This window comes from Hemitrygon akajei, chromosome 8 (genome assembly GCF_048418815.1).
Source record: "Hemitrygon akajei chromosome 8, sHemAka1.3, whole genome shotgun sequence".
In the NCBI taxonomy this organism is placed as follows: domain Eukaryota; kingdom Metazoa; phylum Chordata; class Chondrichthyes; order Myliobatiformes; family Dasyatidae; genus Hemitrygon; species Hemitrygon akajei.
Genome location: NC_133131.1, coordinates 155113660 through 155136507, shown reverse-complemented (window position 1 = coordinate 155136507; position 22848 = coordinate 155113660). Strand labels below are relative to the sequence as shown.

The window sequence follows — 22848 nt, the reverse complement described above, 5'->3', positions numbered from 1 at the left end:
CATGTTGGACAAATGCAATAGAGGAGTCAATAAAAATTGAAACTCCCTTTACTTTAGCATTTGAATTCGAATGGTACTGTTGACCCCCCCCAAAACCTAAAAAAAATGATAATTGTCCTCTTTCCTCACATGAGTTTCTTGTACAAAAACAATATGTGCATTCAGTCTTTGGAATACTTTGAAAATCTTTTTCCGTTTAATCGGATGGTTTAAACCATTAGTATTCCAAGAGACAAAATTAATGGTCTGAGCCATATTTCTGAAATCAACCCTTTGGTGTATAAAGGGTTAACCAAATTATGAACTCATGCACCCAGAAGAGGAACAAAAATAAGGGGTGGACCCGGAAGTGACAACATCGTGGACATTTTTGTAGTTTAAAATCAGCCCAAATGAAAAAACTAAAAAAAACTGATGTAAGGAACATAAGATTTAGAAAAAGACACCCCATCCCCCACCCAAGAGGAGAAAATCCCTCCCCAGCCAGGAAAAGGCTGGGAAGAAAAAGAAATGAAACTAAATCTACCACCATACCAGCAGAAGGCAACTCTGTATATAAAGGATAAAAAAGATCCACCCAAACTCTAAAGAAATAATAATCACTATACTAAAACCAAACTTCTTAATATAATTGCTAGTAAAAAAAACAAAAAGAATATAATCACTAGTAACTTATAAATCGGGTTAAAACCCAAACAAACCAAAAAAAATCTAAACTGTGATAAGAAATGCATTATAGGAAGAAGACGAGAAAAAAAATGGCGAAATCAAAAAAAAGCCAAAAATATTTTAGAGAAGAAACCGCCATCTTAGTAAAAAAAATTTGCCTTCGAAGGATTAATAATAATGACCAAAGATAAAGTACAGTGATTGAAGTAAGTAAAATAAAAAGATTAGTACATCAAAAAAAAACTAACTAGAGTATAAAATATAGAGTAAACCTACACCAATAGCCAGAAACAAAATCTGGTTTTGGAAACAAAAACCATCTTGCAACGATCAAAATCACTCATTTATTAGAAATGAGAATCCGCAGCAGTAGGGAAGTTCTCATTCAGAAAGCTTCTAGCTTCAGATATAGAAAAGAAAACAGGCCGTGATGCATTGGGAGGCGAGATTCTGAGCTTCGCAGGGTATAAGAGCGCAGGTTTTAGATTTTTCTCATAACATTTGGACATCAGAGGTTTAAAAAGAAGCCTTGCCTTCATTACTTCTGGTCTAAAATCCTCCACTAATCGAAAATTGAATTCTTGGAATTTGACCATCCCTACACGCCGAGCCACACGAATAAGTTGCTCTTTAACATGCACATAATGAAATCGGACAATTACAACTGGTGGTTTAGCTGAAGCACTTGGTGATCGACGCATAATTCTGTGAGCGTGATCGAGTAACGGAGGACTGTCTGGGAATACAGAAGGGAATGCATCCTTTAAAAGTTGAGCAAAATACTTTGAGGGGTCCCCTTGTTCAATACCTTCCGGGAGACCAAGTATGCGTAAGTTCTGTCTTCTGGACCGATTCTCAAAGTCGACACTCTTGGCTTTAAGTGTTTCCACCTGTTTAATTGTTGAAGATAATTTCTACTCCAGTTTTTCGATTATCAAGTCTCGCTTCCGAGCGTCCTTTTGCAAAGTTGCGATTAGAGCTTGCTGCTGGTTAACTACTGAATCAGTCTTATCCATATAATCCTGAAAGGCCTTTATATCTTGTTTGAAAATTTGTCGTTGTTCTTCAAATTTTTCATTTAAAACCTCCAATAACATTTCATAAGTCAATTCAGTGCGCTTAGGATCGGTCTTTTTCTTCTTCCCGTTCCCGTTAGAATCTTTCCCACGTTCTCGCCCTTTAGATCTCAGAGCCATTTCTGTATTCATTTCTTCAAAATTCACAATAAACTCTTAAAGATAAGTCCAAAAAAGTAGCAAGAATCTTTTGCTGTAGGTAAAAGTAAGTTAAATAAGGGTGATCATAGGTTAAAAAAAGTAAAGGTTATGGAGCGAATCTGAAACAGTGCTCACTCCATGAGCGTCTCCTGCTGACCTCGGCTAACTTTTTTAACCATTGCTAAAATGCTAAGACAGTATCTAGGAGACTTCAATTCTTTCAACTGGGACGCAATTAGAATAAAATTTATTGAGAATGCAAAGTTTGTAAGTTGCATTCAGGTGAATTTTATAGGTAGTATGGTGCAAATCACACTCCTGAATTCAGAAGGGGTATGTGGGGGAGTGGTGCAGTTTGGATGTGGAGAATGATGCTGGGCTGGTGGAATTAAAAAAAAAATCTCTTGATATCTTTGTTTTATCATTTTCAATGGTGTGTATGGAATAGATTTTTAATGCTTTAAAGTTTAGGGGAAGTCTGTTGCTATAAATTGGATGTAATTATGAACATAAGACATAAGATACAGGAGCAGAATTAGGCCATTTAGCCCAACGAGTTGCTCTGCCATTTCATCATGGCTGATCCAATTTTTTTTCTCAGCTCAGTCTCCTGCTTCTCCCTAACCAATCAAGAATCTATCTGCCTTAAATATACATAAAGACTTGGACTCCATAGTTGCATGTGACAAAGAATTCTGGAGAGTCTCCACTCTCTGGCTAAAGAAATTCCTTCTCATCTCTGTTCTAAAAGGACACTCATCTGATGTTTGGGGCAAGTTTTTCATAGAGGGGTGGATGCCTGAAATGCACTGTCTGGGATAGTGGTGGAGGCGAATATAATAGAGGTGTTCAAGAGGCCTCGAACACAAATGTACAGGAAGTAAAAGAATATGGACATTGTGTAGGCAGGAGGGTTTATTTTAATTGGGTATTCGATTACTAATTTATTTGGTTTGATGCAACATTATGGGCCAAAGGGCCTTTCCTGGTGCTGTGCAGTTCTATGTTGTATAATTTGTTTCAGAACTAGCAGATGGAGTTCAACCCAGATGAGTGTGAGGTAGTTCATTTTGGTAGGTCGTATATGATGACAGAATATAGCATTAATGGCAAGATCCTTGGCAGTGTGGAGGATCAGAGGGATCTTGGGGTCCATAGGACATTCAAAGCTGCTGCGCAGGTTGAATCTGTGGTTAAGAAGGCATACGGAGCACTGATGTTCATCAGTCGTGGGATTGAGTTTAAGAGCCGAGAGGTAATGTTTCACGAGAGGTAATAGGACCCTTAATTGACCCCACTTGGAGTACTGTGCTCAATTCTGGTCGCTTCACTACAGGAAGGACGTGGAAACCGTAGAAAGGATGCAGAGGAGATTTACAAGGATGTTGCCTGGATTGGGGAGCATGCCTTATGAGAATAGGTTGAGTGAGTTTGGCCTTTTCTCTTTGGAACGACGGGGGATGAGAACTGACCTGATAGAGGTGAATGGTGAGTGCGTGGAATGGGCTACCAGAAGCGGCGGTGGAGGTGGAAATTATAGGGTCTTTTAGGAGACTCCTGGATGGATACATGGAGCTTAGAAAAATAGAGGGCTATGGGTAAGCCTAGGTAGTTCTAAGGTAAGAACATGTTCGGCACAGCTTTGTGGGCCGGAGGGCCTGCATTGTGATGTAAATTTTCTGTTTTTCTAATCAGAATAATTGATTGTTTCTTTTGCATATTTGTATCTGGAATGAATGTACTCATATTTGGTTCTTTTTAAAGGGTAATGGTAGAATTTCAGTGAACATAATTACTGCGGAATGTCTCAAGAAGCTGGACACTAAACAGCAAACAAATGCCTTGCTTAACTTGGTTTGGAAGGAATCTGTAAGTGAAGATGTTTTCACTATGATGGCGTCAATCTGCCACACACTGATGGTGCAACACAGAATGATGGTTCCAAAAATCAGGCAAGTGAATTCTCAGAGAATAAAACTTAGTTCTGAGTATTTGTTTGCCAGAAGTGTCTCTAAGATTGAAGGCAAGCAGCTATTGAAGATATTTTGAATTGCTAATTTGCTTTGATATGGAAATAAACTTGAGTCATTTTTTAAAGTGGTGTTCTCCAGACCTCATTTTGCCTTAACATAGTCAAAGCTTCTGTGCTGCAATACTGTAAGAGATTAACCATCAAAGTGTTTGTTTCATCTGCAAATCTTTAAAATTAGAATCTTAAAAAAATTAGATTTTTATTTCAGATTCTAATTTGTATTTGTAGGCCACTGTTCATTTGCAAAGTTAATATTGAATTTTGAAATAATGATATGATGACAATATATGTGAACAACAATTAATAGACTGGGAGCACATTAAACTCAAAGACATAAATTTTGTTAGTGGAGTGTCTGTGCACAGACACAATATGGAGACATACACAAACTATGACACATCAATTAACCAGATCATTGGCGCTAAGTCACCTTTGTACACCTGTGATCATTGTCTGCAGCAATCTTTGAATCATCAAAGTGCAAAAGAAGCCATTTGGCTTGTCAAGTCTTCTGGTATGACTTCTGTGCCATAATGACAAATTTTTTTTAAAAAAACTTTTTTTTTATTGAGTTTTCAAATAATTACAGAAAGAAGAAAAAAAAAACCTTCCTCCCTCCCCTTAGCCCCTCCCCCCTAACATCCCTATAGAAAAAGAAAGAAAGAAAGAGTGCCTGGATGTCGGAAGATCCCCACATGCTTCACGGAGTTCGTAATAACTTTAGTATATATATTTCTTTCTTTCCCCAAATAACCAATTATTTTATCTTCAGAGCACCTATATATTTAATCCTGTCTTTTGTAAATAAGGGCGCCAAATTTTCAAAAATGTTTCATATTTATCTCTTAAATTATAAGTAATTTTTTCAAGTGGAATACAGCTGGAAATTTCTTTCTTCCAACGATCTATACTTAAGTATGCATCTGATTTCCAAGTAACTGCAATAGCCTTTTTGGCTACTGCCAGTGCAATTTTTATGAATTCTTTCTGATATTTATTCAATTTGGGTTTCAATTTTATCCCTTCAATATCGCCTAATAAAAATAATATTGGATTATGTGGAAGTTGTGTTCCAATAATTTGTTCCAATAAAACTCTTAAATTTGTCCAAAAATGTTGAATTTTAGAACAAGACAAAGTAGAATGTAAAAAAGTACCAATTTCTTGGTTACATCGGAAACACTGATCAGATAAATTTGGATTTAATTTATTTATTTTTTGTGGTGTAATATATAATTGATGTAAAAAATTATATTGCTCTAATCTTAACCGGATATTTATTGTATTTGTCATACTATCAAGACATAGTCTTGACCAATTTGTTTCTTCAATTTTAATATTCAAGTCACTTTCCCATTTTTGTCTTGACTTATGGACTCCTTGTTTAACTGCCTGTTTTTGAATCAAGCTATACATACAAGAAATAAATTTTGTAGTTTTTCCTTTTTGAATTAAAGTTTCTATTTCATTAGATTTTGGCAATAACATTGTTTGGCCTAATTTTTCTCTTAAATAAGCCCTTAATTGGAAGTAACAAAAAAGTGTTGTTTGATACTTTATATTTATTCTTTAATTGATCAAATGACATTAATATACCTCCTTCAAAACAGTCTCCTATATATCTAATCCCTTTTTGAAACCAATTATATAAAAGTTGATTATCGATTGTAAAAGGAATAAGTCTATTTTGAATTAAAGATCTCTTTGCTAATAAAGATTTCTTTGTCTCATCATCAACATTTATCTTATTCCATAAGTCAATCAAATGTTTTAATATAGGAGATTCTTTCTTTTCCCGTATCCATTTAGATTCCCATTTATATATAAAATCTTCTGGTGTATTTTCTCCTATTTTATCTAGTTCTATTCTAATCCATGCCGGTCTATCTTTCTCAAAAAAAGATGCAATAAATCTAAGTTGATTTGCTTTATAATAATTCTTAAAATTTGGAAGTTGTAACCCTCCTAGATCAAATTTCCATGTCAATTTTTCCAGCGATATTCTTGACATCTTACCTTTCCAAAGAAACTTCCTCACATTTATTTAACTCTTGAAAAAACTTCTGGGGTAATTGTATTGGTAGTGATTGAAATAAGTATTGTAGTCTAGGGAATATATTCATTTTTACTGTATTTACCTACTAATGTTATTGGTGATATCCATTTATCAAGATCTTCTTGAATTTTTTTCAATAATGGTAAGTAATTTAATTTGTATAAGTTCTTTATATCATTATCAACTCTTATACCTAAATATTTTATACCATTTGCCGGCCATCTAAATTGAGTTATTAATTGACGTTGACTATAATCTCCTTTAGTAAGAGGTAAAATTTCACTTTTATCCCAATTTATTTTGTAACCTGATATTTTCCCATATTCTTCTAATCTATAGGATAATTTATGCAACGAGTGCAATGGGTTTGTTAAATAAAGCAGAACATCATCAGCAAATACGTTAATCTTGTATTCTTCCTGATTAACTCTGAAACCTTTAATGTCTGGGTCCATTCTAATTAATTCAGCTAATGGTTCTATCGCCAACACAAATAAAGCAGGTGATAATGGACAACCTTGCCTAGTTGACCTTGTTAACTGAAATGGTGTTGAAATTTGACCATTTGTCACTACTTTAGCTTTGGGATTAATATTTAAGGTTTTAATCCATTTTATAAAAGATACCCCTAATCCATATTTTTCCAATACCTTAAATAAAAAATCCCATTCCAATCTATCAAATGCTTTTTCTGCATCTAAAGCAACTGCCACACTCATTTCCTCCCTCTTTTGAGCCAAATGAATTATACTAAATAACCGAGTTACATTATCTGCCGATTGTCTATTTTTAACAAATCCTGTTTGATCCATATGTATTAATTTTGTTAAGTATTTAGATAGTCTGTTAGATAAGATTTTTGCTATTATTTTATAATCAGTGTTTAACAAAGAAATAGGTCTATATGATGTTGGCTTTAAAAGATCTCTATCTTTTTTTGGCAATACTATTAAAATAGCTGTCGAAAAAGATTCTGGAAGTTTATGCGTTCTTTCCGCTTGATGTATTAACTCCATAAAAGGAGGAATTAATAAATCTTTAAACTTTTTATAAAATTCAGGTGGAAAACCATCTTCTCCTGGAGATTTATTACTTTGAAATAATCCTAGAGCTTCTTCAACCTCTTTTAATGTAAAAGGCATTTCTAATCCCTTCTGTTCTTCCGTATTTAATTTTGGAAGAGTTATTTGTGATAAAAACCTTTCTATCTTGACATTATCATTTTGTGATTCTGATTTATACAATTCAGAATAAAAATTCTTGTAAGTTTCATTAATTTCTAAAGGTTTATAAGTAATTTTATTTACTCTTGTTCGAATTGCATTTATCGTTTTAGAAGTCTGGTCTGTTTTTAACTGCCATGCAAGGACCTTATGTGATCTTTCACCTAGTTCATAATATCTCTGTTTAGTTCTCATAATTGCTTTTTCTGTTTGATATGTCTGAAGTGTATTATATTGTAACTTATTAATAAGTTGTCTTTGTTTTTCTTCTGTCATATATCTTTGAGATTCTTTTTCTAATTTTGTAATCTCTTTTTCCAATTGATCTATTTCTATCATATATTCCTTCTTAATTTTAGAAGTATAACTTATTATCTGACCTCTCAAATATGCCTTCATTGCTTCCCACAATATAAATTTATCATCAACTGAATGTGAATTTGTATTTAAAAAAAACTGAATCTGCTTTTTCATAAAATCACAAAAATCTTGACGTTTTAGTAATATTGAATTAAATCTCCATCTATAAATTGATTCCTCTTTATCTATCATTATCATTGTCATTATCAAAGGAGAATGATCTGACAATATTCTCGCTTTATATTCCATATTTTTCACTCTATCTTACATATTCGTTGATAATAGGAAAAAATCTATCCTTGAATATGTTTTATGTCTATTTGAATAAAATGAATAATCTCTTTCTTTTGGGTTAATTCTTCTCCATATATCAATCAAATTTAAGTCTTTCATCAATGATAGAGTTAATTTTGCTACTTTTGATTTTGTGACAACCTTTGTTGATCTATCTAAAACTGGATCTAGACAAAAGTTAAAATCTCCACCTATTAATATTTTGTCATGTGCGTTAGCCAAATTCAAAAAGACCTCTTGTATAAATTTTACATCATTTTCATTTGGTGCATAAATATTCATAAGAGTCCATAGTTCTGAAAAAATTTGACAATGTATAATTACATATCTCCCCACCGAATCAATTAATACGTTTTGTATTTTAATTGGTAAATTTTTATTAACCAAAATTGCAACCCCTCTCGCTTTTGAATTAAATGAAGCTGCAGTAACATTTCCAACCCAGTCTCTTTTTAATTTCTGATGTTCTATCTCTGTTAAATGTGTTTCTTGTAAAAAGCTATATCTATTTTCATTTTTTTAATGTATGTTAAGATTCTTTTTCTTTTCACCGGTCCATTAAGCCCATTAACATTAAAACTTAAAAATTCAGTAAATTAGTCATTATTTTCAATTATGTTACTCCAATCTATAATAATACCTAATCTTTCAACTTTTGTGGTATCTTGGGAAATCTTTCTAAAATTCTCCATGTTGCTTTGTGTGTCCCCACTGATCATCCAGGCAGAAAGATAGAAGAAAAATAGAGTATAAAGAAAAAACAAAATACCCCCCTACTAATGTTGTGAAAAAAAAAGAACACAACGTTACCCCCCTCTGTTGTACGGGTCATGGCGATCGCCATGATTACACACGTGAATCCCGTAGTAATCGATCCAAAGCTCCCCAGTCCCCCCGCAACATAAAAAAGTATATATATAAGAAGAAAAAAATACTATTCTCAATTAGTATTTCTGAAATTTTGCTTTTCTCCCCTATGTCATCCTTAAATGTCCATCACTTCCATTCACTGTCTCTGTCTTCATCTTTAATCCATTACACTTGGAAATCTCTATGTGTAATTAGTAAGTAGTTGGAAGTTTTTGTGCGAACTCCTCCGCTTCTCGATAATCGGTAAAAAATCTTTTTTTCCCCTCCTCCAAAAAAATTATCAGTGTTGCTGGGTGACGCATTATAAATTTATAACCCTTTTCCCATAAAACTTTTTTCACTGGGTTAAATTCCTTCTTTCTCTTCAAAAGGTTATAACTTATATCAGGATAGAAAAGAACTGCCTTCTCTGCTATCATCAATGGCCCGTTTCTCTTTTTGGCACATTGGGCAGCCGCCTTCAGGATCTTTTCTTTATCTTGGTATCTTAAGCATTTTATCAAAATTGATCATGGATTTTGGTCAGCTTGAGGTCTTGACCTTAAGGCTCTATGAGCCCTTTCAATTTCAATTAGAGTTTCTCCTTCCATTTCCAATTTTTCAGGAATCCATTTTTGAAAAAAATTTATTGGATCTTCTCCTTCTATATCTTCTTTAAGTCCAACAATTTTAATATTGTTTCATCTACTAAAATTTTCAAGCTTATCAATTTTTTCCAACATTTGTTTTCTTTCTGATGTCCAGGCAGTAATATCATCTTCCATTTTATTCATTCTTTCAACCATGTCTTCCATTGTAGTTTCCAAATCTATAATTCTCTTTTCCATTTTTTCCTGTCTTTTTGTCATTTTCTCAAACATAGTCTCCATATTTATCATTTTTTAAAATTACTTTTAATGCGTCTAATTTACGCATTATTTGCATCAAAGTCTTTTCTATATTTCCAGAAGAACTTTTACCTCCGTCTGATTTTTCCAGAGAATCTGAATCTACCTCAGATTCACTTTCACTTTTGGTTTCAATCGTAACTGGGATTTGTAGTTCAGGTTGCTCTCATTTGCGCATGCTCCTTCCTTCACGTTTGCGCAGTTCTTGTTGGTCTTTTTCTTTAGAAATGGTCGATGTTGCCGTAGTTTCCTGTTCTGTATCACCGGTGGTAAAATGTACCTGAGCCCGCGGTTCTTTGGCAGAAGTGGGCCTTGATTCTGTTCCAACTTGCGTTGTCTTCACGGTAGTAGTTTTCTTCATCTTCTGTTTGTGAGGCATAACTTGAAACAATCTGGAGTAGTTTATAAGTAACTTTTAGAAAGTATTGACTAACTTTTCTTCACCTAAACATTAACTTACTGATTTTTTACGGGAGAGCTGGGTTCCAGCATCTCGATCCTACGTCATCACATGACGTCCCCCCATAATGACAAATATTTAATTTGTAATTTCTCCATAGCTGTTAGTTTTTTTTAAAAGTATTTGGACAGTGACTGCTGAAAATTGCGTGGTATGGGATTTTGTGGTTTATAGGGCACTAACTTAAACATGTGAAAACTATTAAAAATTGACCTAGACAGATTAGGAGAATGGGTAAAGAAGTGGCAGATGGAATACAGTGTTGGGAAGTGTATGGCCATGCACCTTGGTAGAAGAAATAAAAGCATAGACTATTTACTAAATGGAAAGAAAACTCAAAAATCTGAGGTGCAGAGGGACTCCGAAGTCTTCGTGCAGGATTTTCTAAAGGTTACATGTGGAGTCTGTAGTGAGGAAGACAAATGTAATGTTAGCATTCATTTTAAGAGTGCTAGAATATATAAGCAAGAATATAATTCTGAGGCTTTTTAAGGCACTGGTGAGCCTCACTTGGAGTTTTGGCCCCCTTATCTAAGAAAGGATGTGCAGACATTGGAAAAGGTTCAAAGGAGGTTCATGAAAATGATTCCAGGATTGAAAGGCTTATCAGATGAGGAGCATTTGATGGCATGTACTCACTGGAATTCAGAAAAATGAAGGGGATCTCATTGAAACCTATAGAGTGGATGTGGAGACGATGTTTCTGATCACAAACAAGAGAAAATCTGGAGATGCTGGCTGTTTCCAAAGGTGACGTAGCCTTGGATTAGAAAGGGCAGCACGGTAATGTAGTACTTTGTACAACGCTTTACAGCACAGGAGATGTGGGTTCAATTCCTGCTGCTGCCTGTAAGGAGTTTGTATGTTCTCCTCATGACCAAATGGGTTTACTCCAGGTGATCAGGTTTCCTGCCACGATCTATAGGCATACAAGTTTGTAGGCTAATTGGTCATTGTTAATTGCTGCATACTTAGTCTAGGATTAAATCAGGGGATTGCTGGGCAGAGTGGCTCGAAGGGCCACTTCCATGCTGTATCCCAATAAATAAATAAACAAAAGTTAAATGCAGAGCTATGCCACTCATCCCTTTGTGCCTGTTGTGCCATTCAAAGAGATCAAGACTGGTCCTTCAGGAACATTTCCGAGTCCTAACCATATATCCCTTGATTCAATAATTTGCAAAATACTAGCGTTCTTTCTTAAGTATGTTGAATATTAAATGTATTAAATATTAAATTAATATATATTCTTAATAATATATTCTTTCCTATCAAGGGGGAAAGAATTCCAAAGATTCAAAATGAAGAAGTCTTTGCATCTGGCCCCAATGGCTGGTCTAGACTTCTCAGCCAAAGGAAGCAATCTTTTACATTTCCCTTGTCATGCTCTGGAAAAGAAATGTTTCATCAAGATAATTTTCCATTCTTCAAGACATGCCAGATTATATAGGCCCATTCTACTTAATCTAATATTACGTACCTACCATCCCAGGAATCAATCTACTAAACTGTACTTGTATCATGCGTTCATCCTTGTGGAGAAAGACTTGACAGTACTCCAAGTGTGCTGTCCACAGGACCGATGATAATTAGACAAAAGTTAGACACTTTTGCTCTTGTACTCAGACCCGCGTGCAATAAAAGGCCAGGGTACCATTTGCCTTCCATGTTAATTTTCAGTGATCCATGTGTAAGGATGCACAGTCTCCCTGAACAACTTTTCATCTGTCATCAGTTTAAAAAAAAAATTGCTATTCCTGATTGTTCAGCATTAATTATGTCTGTAAATAGGATGCCAATACATTGATGTTAATTAACATGCAAACTGCAAAAGTAAAACTGTAGAAGTATGCAGGTGGTAGCATAGGAACAATTAATTAGAAGGATGGCACTCAGGAGGGTTTTTGGAATCAGGTTTTGCATTTTATTCTTTGGAATTGGTGTAATAACTCTCTCATGGCTTCTTCAGAGTTAATTGTCACAATTCCCCCTGCAACCATCCCCTCATAATGGCTTCATGCATTTGCTGTTTGGTTACTCAGCTGTAAGACTTGCTAGTGATTGCTCCATCCTCTGCTATATGTTGCTGGAAAAAGAAATGTGTGCTGTTGATTTCTGGAATGCAATATTGGGACAGGGTACCTTAAGGATAGGGTGTTAAAAATAATAGGGAGGTTTGATTATTCTACCATGTGGCTTATTACTCTTCATGGGTTTATAAGGAACAAAGCTTTCCTGGAGAATATTAATTAGGTGAAGTAAATTCAATTATAACGTAGACAGATTGTGGCTGGTACAAGAAGATTTACGTACCAGATATATTTTCCAATCTAATGGTCTTTTTGTGCCTCTACATAAATTTGCCATAAAGTCATTGTGGTTTCAGCTCAGAAGTAATGCAAGGTTTGTTTAATAGATGTAGGTATACTTTCATTCAAGTTCAAGGTACGTGTATATTGCCATATACAACCCTGAGATTCATTTTCTTATGGAAACTGCTCCCGGTTTCTGAATTGCAGTAATTACCTTATTTAAATTTTCTCAAGTTTTGCTGTTTCCATTTCCCATATATTTTTAAAGTCAAGCAACAAATTATGTTAAAGGTTTGGTTCAGTTTTGGAGAAATGGTTAGAGCAATGTTTGTTTTTAATTCATGTACTTCCAAATTTTTTTCTAATGTGCTGTGCAACATCGATGGACGCAATCATAAATTTATGGCTTTTGTATGCTAAGGCAAGGATCAAGTTCAAAACCAGGATTTCAGCATTCAGATTTGTTTTGCTATATTTAAAATAACAAGGTACATTGTAAAAACTGAGATTTTTCAGATGAGATGTTAACTTTGCAGCTCTGATATTTTGTAAAAAGGCCTATTTCCCACTATTCTTGTCACTAAAATCAACAAGTCATTTGTCATTGTTATTTCTAAATTTGTCTGTCATATTTTGCTGCTATATTGTCTATGTAATTTCAAAAAAGTAATTATTTGGGGAGTAGTGGAATAAATTCAGTTTATGTTGCTAAATCAAAGAAATCAAAATTCTCAAATTTAATTTTGTGTTTCTTTAATGGATCACTGGTAAAGTAAAAAAATTGGGTCTTGCAAATAAGCTGTTCTTAGTCCATATTTGGATGGAAAAGTAGGTTGACTGGTTAGTAAGTTGGTAGATGACTTCAAAATTGGTGTAGATGATGACAAGGAGGGTTGTCAAAGAATGTAGCATGTATTAGATGAGCTGGACATTTGGGTGGAAAACGGTAGATCAAGTTCGCTGCAGAGGAGTGTGGGATGTTGAATTTTCAGAGGCCAAGTAAAAAAAGCAAAATACACTCGACCCACATATAGCTGTTTGGGTTGCAGAAATTTCCTATTGAGGATTCACAAATCACAATTCAAGAATCGGAGATACAAAATATAGGAAATGGAATAGGTAGATGGAATTAATTTAGATTGGCATGTTGGCATTTATAAGGTAAGCAGAAGTGCCCATTCCTGAGCTGTACTGTTCTATAGAAGAAGAAGAAGGAAAATGTGCAAGGGTATTTTTACTGATGGTTATGAAATTAGCTTTGGGAATTTTATGATTACCGTAGATTCCGGATTTTAAGCCGCTACTTTTTTCCCACATTTTGAACAGCTTTGAACTCTGCGGCCTTTAATACGGAGCAGCTAATGCATGGTTTTTTTTCATGCCGCCAAAAACATTTTGCCTCGTAACAGTAGACCAATAAAATTGATGAGTAGTTCACAGAGGTCCAATGAAATTGTACGATAAATCAAGCGCACTTTCACAATTAAATTATTGTAAATCAGTCATTTGTACTCACCCTCATCAACATGGAAAACACTCGAAGAAAAGCATTGTGCTGCCTTTATGGCAGTTATTTAGTTTATAATATTTTCGCTTAGTAATTCATTTTCTAGTTAAAGTTAGAAGAGTTTTAACTATATTTGTTTTCTGTACTACATCGCGGGATGCTATGACGTCACACCCGGTTTCGCCGCGTCTTGTGGGAAAATGCCGGTTTGCGATAAACGGGACGGCGGGGGGCGAGCGGCGGAGCGAAAACGCTGCTTTTAAGTTAAAGGCGATCAATAACTTTTCCTGGTAGGCTGCAGTATATATATTTTTTACCAGTCGTTAGGAGATATTGGAATGTTGTTCAGTAAAAAAGTATACGCAACGTATATTTAAAAGTAGCCGCGTTACAGGCACGGTTCGAAAAAAAGCATTTGCAATATGTATTTGTTTATGTTACCATATGGATTTAATTAAAAGTTAAAAAATCCTCACGTGTAATATCTTTCTGTGTAAATATCTCATATTACAACGTGGGACACCTGCGGCCGAAAATCCGGTGCGGCCTAAAATCCGGTGCGGCCTGTACAAGTAAAAAATTGATTTTCTTTCTAAAATTAGAGCCAGCGGCTTTTAATCAGGTGCGCTCTGTAGTCCGGAATCTACGGTATTTAAGCTAACTTCGGGCTTACTATCATATTGTATGTGGTCATATAGCTTAGCGGCAGTTCTTACAATTGGTGAAATGCAGAACTTGATAGCTGTTTAAACTATAGAACTACTTTTAGTCATTAGCTACTGTTATGCCAATGTATAATTAGAACAAAACTACTTTCTTGAAGATTGCAGAACCAGTCATTTTTCTAGTTGCTTCAACATTATTTTCCATATTTCTTCCTTCAGACTTTTTCCGTCATTTAACAAAGCCTCACATTCAGATATGAAGTAGTTTGTCCCGTAAGAACATATGTAACATCAAGTCCTCTGGCTCTTATTCCCTACAGTTCCACTTAATTCTCTCTAAATTATTCTGTCACTTGTCATTTTCCTCCAAATTGTCATGCCACCTTAGTGTACTGTTATAATTTACAGTATCCCATTAACCTACCAACCATGTAGCATAGTACAAAACCTTTTATTTTGTGCTGAGGAAGCATTTATCAAATGAATCAGAATCAGGTTTAGTATCACTGACATGTTAACATTTGTTTTTGTGGCAGCAGTATATTGCAACACAATAAATTACAATGAAACGTGCGCGCATGCGCGCACACAAAATTAAATAAGTAACGTGAAAAGAGAGCGAAAGGGCAGAAAAAAAGTGAGGTGGTGTATATAGGTTAATTCCCTATTCAAAAATCTGAGGGAGGGGAAGAAGTCATTCGTAAAACGTTGAGTGTGTTCTTCAGGCTTCTGTATCACCACCTAGATGGTAGCAGTGAGAACAGGACAAGTCCTAAGTGACGAGGGTCCTTAATGATAAATGCTGCCTTTTTGAGGCATTGCATTTTAAAAGTGTTCTTGATGCTGGGGGGGGGGGGGGGGGGGTGGCGAGCATTCATGATGGAATTTTCTGCAGCTTGTGGCAATGTGCAGTGGCCCCTCCATACCAGATGGTGATATGACTAGTTAGAATGGTCTTCATAGTTCATCAGTAGAAATTTGCAAGAGTCATTGTGACATACCAATTCTCCTCAAACTCCTAGTGAAATATAGCTGCTGTTGTACCTTCTTTATAATGCATCAATATGTTGGGCCCAAGTTCTTTAAAAAGCTAAAGCTTTGCAAGTTTTTTGTGTAAAGACATTAACCCATCTTGAAATCTAAGGACTGTCAATACGTGAAGCATCAGCAGTTATCTGAAGCCAGTAAATAAAGAGATAATGAATGATTTTAGGAACTCCACTATGGTGATGCTATGCTCAGTAAAAGTGATTTAGAGCATGGCATTCCACACAGGAAATGGCAGCTGTGCTCAGTACAATATAGCCATAGTATGGCTTTCTTCACTTCAGTAAGCACCTTTACAAATAATTTGCTGGTAGATGTGGTCAGTGTGAGACGCATTTAAAATTAGTAGTTATTGCCCAGGGAGGTAGGGTATTTGCAGCAATAAATGCAGACATCCCAATTCAGCATCATCCATGTTCTTGAAACCTCACATCCTGCCTTGATGTAATTAGCCTGCAAAATGCTAATTATCCTAATTGAGCATTGACAATTTCATTGACATCTTATTTCCTCTGGCAGCTATAAAGACTTTTAAACTAAAAGAGTAGCTAATAGGCTTTCAGTGCATTATTTACATTGCTGTTTTACAATGGACAGCATTAGGCACAAAACAAGATGAACAGAGGCACTTAAATATACAACCAATTACTTTGTGGTTCTGGGCTTTAGTGTTAGAGTATCTTGTCAACTTTCAAACTTATTTTTGATACAGTGATGGTGATACCAAAATTAGCTAAGATTTATTGAATAACCAACTTGTAGTTGGTAAGTCGGATGATGCTTTTACATCTTAGAGTAGATTTACAGAGCATTTGAACCTATGTTTGGTTAAATAATATCTGTATATGTATGGTTAGTAGTTGCCAAGTGTTACAAGTCCATGCTGACACTTGCACGTGAAGATTTGGGCAATGCTGATAACTGCAGTTTCCAATTAAGTGCCAATTAAAAGTGTAATCTATTCTGATGTGCAAATTGTTTAGTTAGACATTTAGAGCAGTGAAAGTTACTGGAGGCACTGGTAGTTTGTGTGAGATTTAGGAATAGATATTTAGTACCTGTGTTGTGCAATCTTAGTGTTGACTGAGATTAAGATGAAAATATAATTTAGTAAATATATTTAAAATAAGTATTTTGCTTTTTGCAGTTGTAACATGTTTGTATACAAAAGTGTCTCTCTGTGGCTCGAACTTCAGAACGAGTGGGAAATTGTTCATCTTGTAATCCAGAATCAAGATCACCCAAACTTCAGTGGCAGAAATACAACACACTGCAGTTATGTTAGCTTGTGCTTGGAGTCCAAATTTCATGACATAGAACAGAAGCATGAGAGATTTGGCCTTACAATAAAGACCCACAAAGTCCTTCTCCTCTATAGCATAGCCTCCAGCAATTAAGGTTTACGATGAGACTCTGAACACAGTAGGCCACTTGTTATATCTTTGGAGCCACCTTTCAGTGAAGGCTGAAGAATTTTGATATTGCCATTGATGTGCCTTTGTTCAGTGGAGGAAAAGGCTATTTGAAGATGAAGACATGAACCCTGTGATCTCCTGGGCAGCAGTGATCCCAACCTTCTGGACTATGTACAGAAGTCATCTCAAGAATACCATTGATGGTGTTTCTGAAAATTCCTTAAACCTTAATAACCAAAATAAGTCAAGCAACATCATTGTCCTCTTCCCAGGCTAACCTTCCCAATGTTAAGGCTTGGGTTACATCCTGTCCTACTGCGCATGTTGCATTCATGTGACTAACAGTATAGTTACTATTCCTAGATCTGTCAGGGCAGATTTGTGGATCCTTGGTTGAAGACAGCTGAAAAATGACAGAGTTCTTGAAATGGCATTGAAAACCTTGAGTCTGCATTGTGGGAACACAGAACTTGTGTAAATAGCATTTGGAGTGCACCACCATGCAGGCTAAACACTAGCTTGCTTTGCTCGTTATATCTGTTGATGGCTCTGTATTTCCCACCTTGGCCTCATCAACTTCCTCAAAACCCAGAGACCTGCAGTCGAAGTAATTCATCTGTGATTCTGAGGGACAGCTGAAGAAGAATAACAATTTTGCAAAAAGTATAAGTAGACAGTGTCAGAAGATCTTTAATTTTAAGATGGGGATGGGAACCATATAATGGAGCTGAGAATGAGCCAACAGGTTTACACGTAGATGATGGGTGTAATATGAATGTAGGGAAGGACAAGCCAATGACTGGCTACAAATGCGGACAGAATGAAGAGTTACATTGTGCCACAGATGCAAAATTCAAAAGGGTAAGGAATGCAGGTGCTGTGCTTAAATGCACGTAGCATTCGGAATAAAGTCCAAGAACTTGTGGCGCATTTGGAGATTGGTCAGTATAATGTTGTGAGCATCCCTGTGTCATGGCTAAGGGAAGGTTATAGTTGGGGGCTTAACATGAAAGGATATACTTTGTATTGAAAGGACAGGCAGGAAGGCGTAGGCGGTGGTGTGGCTCTGTTGGTAAGAGATGGAATTGTATCTTTAGAAAGAGGTGACATAGAGTCAGAGAATGTTGAATCTTTGTGGGTGTTAAGAAATTGCAAGGGTAAAAAAACATATACGGGAATCATCTGTAGGCCTCCAGATAGTAGCCTAGATGTAGGGTTGAGATTGCAAAGGGAGCTGGGAAAGGCATGTAATTAGGGTAATGACACAATTGTAATGGAGGACTTTAATATGCGGGGGGACTGGGAAAATCAGGTTGGTGTTGGATTGTAAGAGAGGAAATTTGTTGAATGCTTATGAGATGGCATTTAAGAGCAGCTTGTGCTTGAGCCTACTTGGGGAAAGGCTATCTTTGATTGGGTGCTTTGAAATAACCCAGATCTTATTAGAGATCTAAATGAATCCTTAGGAAGCAGTGATCATAATATGATTGAATTCATATTTCAGTTTCAGAGGGAGAAGTATGACTCACATGTATTAGTATTGCAGTGGAATAAAGGGAATTACAGGGGCATGAGAGAAGAGCTTGCCCAGATGGATTGGAGGAGGATACTGGCGGGGATGACGGCAGAGCAAAGATGGCTGAAGTTTCTGGGAAGAGTTCACAAGGCACAGGATAGATATATCCCACAGAGGAAGAAGTTCTCAAATGGCAGGGGTCGGCAACTGTGGCTGACCAGGGAAGTTAAGGACAGCATAAAAGCCAAGGAAAGGCCACATAAAGTAGCTAAAGTGAGTGGGAAGTTGAATGATTGGGAAACTTTTAAAATCTAACACAAGGCATTTAAAAAGCTATAAAAAGGGAAAAGATGAAATTTGAGGGCAGACTCACCAATAATATAAAGCCAGATACTAAAGGTTCTTTCAGTTATATAAAGAGTAAAAGAGGGATGAGAGTTAATATTAGACCACTGGAAAATGGGGGACAAAGAGATGGCAGATGATCTTAATGGGTATTTTGCATCAGTCTTCACTGAGGAAGACTCTAGCAGTGTGCCAGAGGTCCATGAATGTCAGGGAGCAGGAGTGAGTCCATTGCTATTACAGAGGAAAAATTGCAAGGCAAACTCAAAGATTTTGAGATGGATTAGTCACTTGGACCAGTTGGATTACATCCCAGAGTCCTGAGAGAGGTTGCCGAAGAGATAACGGATGCATTGGTCATGATCTTTCAAGGATCACTTGATTCTGGCATGGTCTTGGAGGACTGGAAGATTGCAAATGTCACTGCACTCTTTAAGAAGGGTGGAGGGCAAAAGAAAGGAAATTATAGGCCAGTTAGCCTAACCTCAGTGGTTGGGAAAGTGTTGGAGTCTATTATTAAGGATGAGATTTTGAGGTACTTGTAGACTAATGATAAAATAAGTCAAAGTCAGCATGGTTTCGGTAAAGGGAAATCTTGCCTGACAAAACTGTTTGAGTTCTTTCAGGAAGTAACAAGCAGGGTGGACAAAAGAAAGGCAGTGGATGTCATTTACTTAGATTTGTCTTGCCTTGTCCATACTGCACCAACCGCCACCACTGGGCTATATACGTGCAGGAGCAGTGTGTGGTTAAATGTCTTGCTCAAGGAGACACGCTGCCTCAGCTGAGGCTCGAACTAATGACATTCAGATCACCAGCCCAAAGCCTTAACGGCCTGGCCACGAGCCAACACATTTTCAGAAGACATTTGATAAGGTGCCACAGGAGGTTGCTTAACAAGATAAAATTCTATGGGGTTACAAAAAAGATACTGACATGGATACTGGAATGGCTGGCAGGCGAGTGGAAATAAAAGGGGCCTTCCTTGTCTGGTTGACTGTCAGTGACTAGTGGTGTTCCTCAGGGGTCAGTATGGGGACCGCTACTTTTCAGATTGTCAGTGATTTAGATAATGGAAGTGATGGCTTTGTGGCAAAGCTCGCGGATGATATGAACATAGGTGGGGGGGAGGGGGAGGTAGCACCAAGGAAGTAATGCGATTGCAGCAGGCCTTCCTTCGACAGATTGGAAGAATGTGGAAAGCGGCCAGTGAGTGAGTGGGCCAGTGAAGGAGTGGAGATTTGAGGCTTTGACTCGAGTGATTCTGGCAGTTTTGGCAGTTGGACTGTGCAATCAAGTCAATCAAGATTTGAATAGCTCAGCAGAAAGCTGTTGATTAGACAATCAAGATTTGAATAGCTCAGACTCAGCAGAAAGCAGCTGATTGGGCAATCGAGGTCAGGTGACCAAGCAGTTTGAAAAGCTCAAACAAATAAATAGAGGGTTACCTCAAGCGGAGCGGCCTGTGGAAAGCGGCCAGTGAAGGAATGGAGATTTGAGGCTTTGACTTGAGAGGCTGAGGACGAGCTTCACTCCAAGTGAGGTAACGCCGGGTAAGTTCCTTTCAAAGGAGAAAGTTTCAAAAGTTGAGGCAAGTATTGGGTAGGTCATGGCAGCTGAGATCGGCCCCGTGGTTTGTTCATCTTGTAGCATGTAGGAAATCAGGGATACTTCCAGTGTCCCTGACGACTATGTGTGCAGGAAGTGTGTCCAACTGCAGCTTCTGGCAGACCGCATTGAGCGTCTGGAGCTGCGATTGGATTCATACTGGAGCATCCGCGATGCTGAGAAAGTCGTAAATAGCACGTTCAGTGAGTTGGCCACACTGCAGGGAAAGGCTACACAGGCAGAAAGGGAAGGGGTGGCCACTAGACAGCATAGCAGTAGGCAGGTAGTGCAGGAGTCCCCTGAGGTCATCTCCCTCCTAAACAGATATACTGTTTTGGATACTGTTGTGGGAGATGTCTCATCAGGGGAAGGCAGCAGCAGCCGAGTTCACTGCAGCATGGGTGGCTCTGTGGCACAGGAAGGAAGGAAAAGGAGTAGGAGAGCTATAGTGATAGGGGATTCGATTGTAAGGGGAATAGATAGGCGTTTCTGTGGCCGCAAACGAAACTCCAGGATGGTATGTTGCCTCCCTGGTGCAAGGGTCAAGGATGTCTCTGAGCGGCTGCAGGACATTCTGGAATGGGAGGGTGGACAGCCAGTGGTCGTGGTGCACATAGGTACCAACGATAGAGGTAAAAAACGGGATGAGGTCCTACAAGGTGAATTTAGGGAGTTAGGAGATAAACTAAAAAGTAGGACCACAAAGTTAATGATCTCTGGATTACTACCAATGCCACATGCTAGTCAGAGTAGAAATAGGAGGATATTTCAGATGAATACGTGGCTTGAAAAATGGTGCAAGGGGGAGGGATTCAAATTTCTGGGGCATTGGAACCAGTTCCGGGGGAGGTGGGACCGGTATAAACAGGATGGTCTGCACCTGGGCTGGACTGGAACCAATGTCCTAGGGGGAGCGTTTGCTACTGCTGTTCAGGAGGCTTTAAACTAATGTGGCAGGGGGATGGGAACAAGTGCAGAGAGACAGAGGGGTGTAAAATGAGGGTAGAAGCAAAAAGTAGTAAGGTGAAAAGTAAAAGTGGCAGGCAGGCAAATCCAGGGCAAAAAGCAAAAAGAGCCACTTTTCAACATAATTGTATAAGGGCTAAGAGTGTTGTAAAAACAAGCCCGAAGGCTTTGTGTGTCAATGCGAGGAGCAGTCGTAACAAGGTGGATAATTTGAATGTGCAGATAGTTATTAATGAATATGATATAGTTGGGATCACAGAGACATGGCTCCAAGGTGACCAAGGATGGGAGCTCAGCATCCAGGGATATTCAATATTCAGGAGGGATAGACAGGAAAGAAAAGGAGGTGGGATAGCATTGCTGGTTAGAGAGGAGATAAACGCAATAGAAAGGAAGGACATTAGCTTGGAGGAGTGTGGATCAATTCAGTGTGTGCTTGCCTTCTCTTGGAAGTTTGCTGATGCACTGAATCAGATTAGTGGATTTAACAGGATAGTAGGGTAGATGTTTCCTTTAATTTAAGATGTTTTTTATTGTACTGACCTTTTTGGAGTGTGTGCAGTATGGTATTTGGTTATCATCAAATTGTAGCATAAGTGAGAAGAGCTGAAAGTTGAAGGAAGTTTTAATAATGCTGGACCTGTCTTGATTATATAGGCTGCATTTTAAACTGATATATCTGCAACTCTTTTCGATCAGTATTCAAAATGTAATCAGATGTCACCTTTTGTTTTCAGTATAATGTGTGTTTTTGAGAATAGCTTTATTTGTCACTTGTACAATATATCGAAACATACAATAAAATGCATCATTTGCATCAAATCAGTGAGGATTGTGCTATGCAGCTGATGCACCATCAATAACTCTCGGAGACGTGAGGCGAGATATAGACCACCACACTACATCCTGGAGACTGAGGCCGGGGCTGTGTCTCCAATCGCCTTTATACCGGGGTCCATGGGAGGAGCCACGGTCCGTGGGAGGAACCACAGGAGCAGTCAGCAGGGGGGCGTGTCCAGACAGGTATCTGTAGCTCACCACAGCAACCACTTCAAAATATAGGAATAAAGTAAAAACACAATATTCTGATACAGTGGCATGCAAAAGTTTGGACACCCCGGTCAAAATTTCTGTTATTGTGAATAGCTAAACGAGTAAAAGATTACCTGATTTCCAAAAGGCATAAAGTTAAAGATGACACATTTCTTATAATATTTTAAGCAAGATTACTTTTTTATTTTCATCTTTTACAGTTTCAAAATAACAAAAAAGGAAAAGGGCCCGAAGCAAAAGTTTGGGCACCCTGCATTGTCAGTACTTAGTAGCACCTCCTTTGGCAAATATCACAGCTTATAAACGCTTTCTATAGCCAGCTAAGAGTCTTTCAATTCTTGTTTGG

At 37.3% G+C, this 22848-nt stretch overlaps 1 protein-coding gene across 2 annotated transcripts in view; it reads left to right on the top strand.

Moving 5' to 3' along the window:
* The window catches only part of ube3c (ubiquitin protein ligase E3C), a 161992-nt gene that overhangs the window by 31437 nt on the left and 107707 nt on the right, over positions 1 to 22848 (top strand). For both annotated transcript variants that reach the window (XM_073054880.1, XM_073054879.1), the window contains one exon: positions 3651 to 3838. In XM_073054880.1, coding sequence (XP_072910981.1) covers positions 3651 to 3838 — 188 coding nt within the window. The remainder of the gene's footprint in view (positions 1 to 3650; positions 3839 to 22848) is intronic.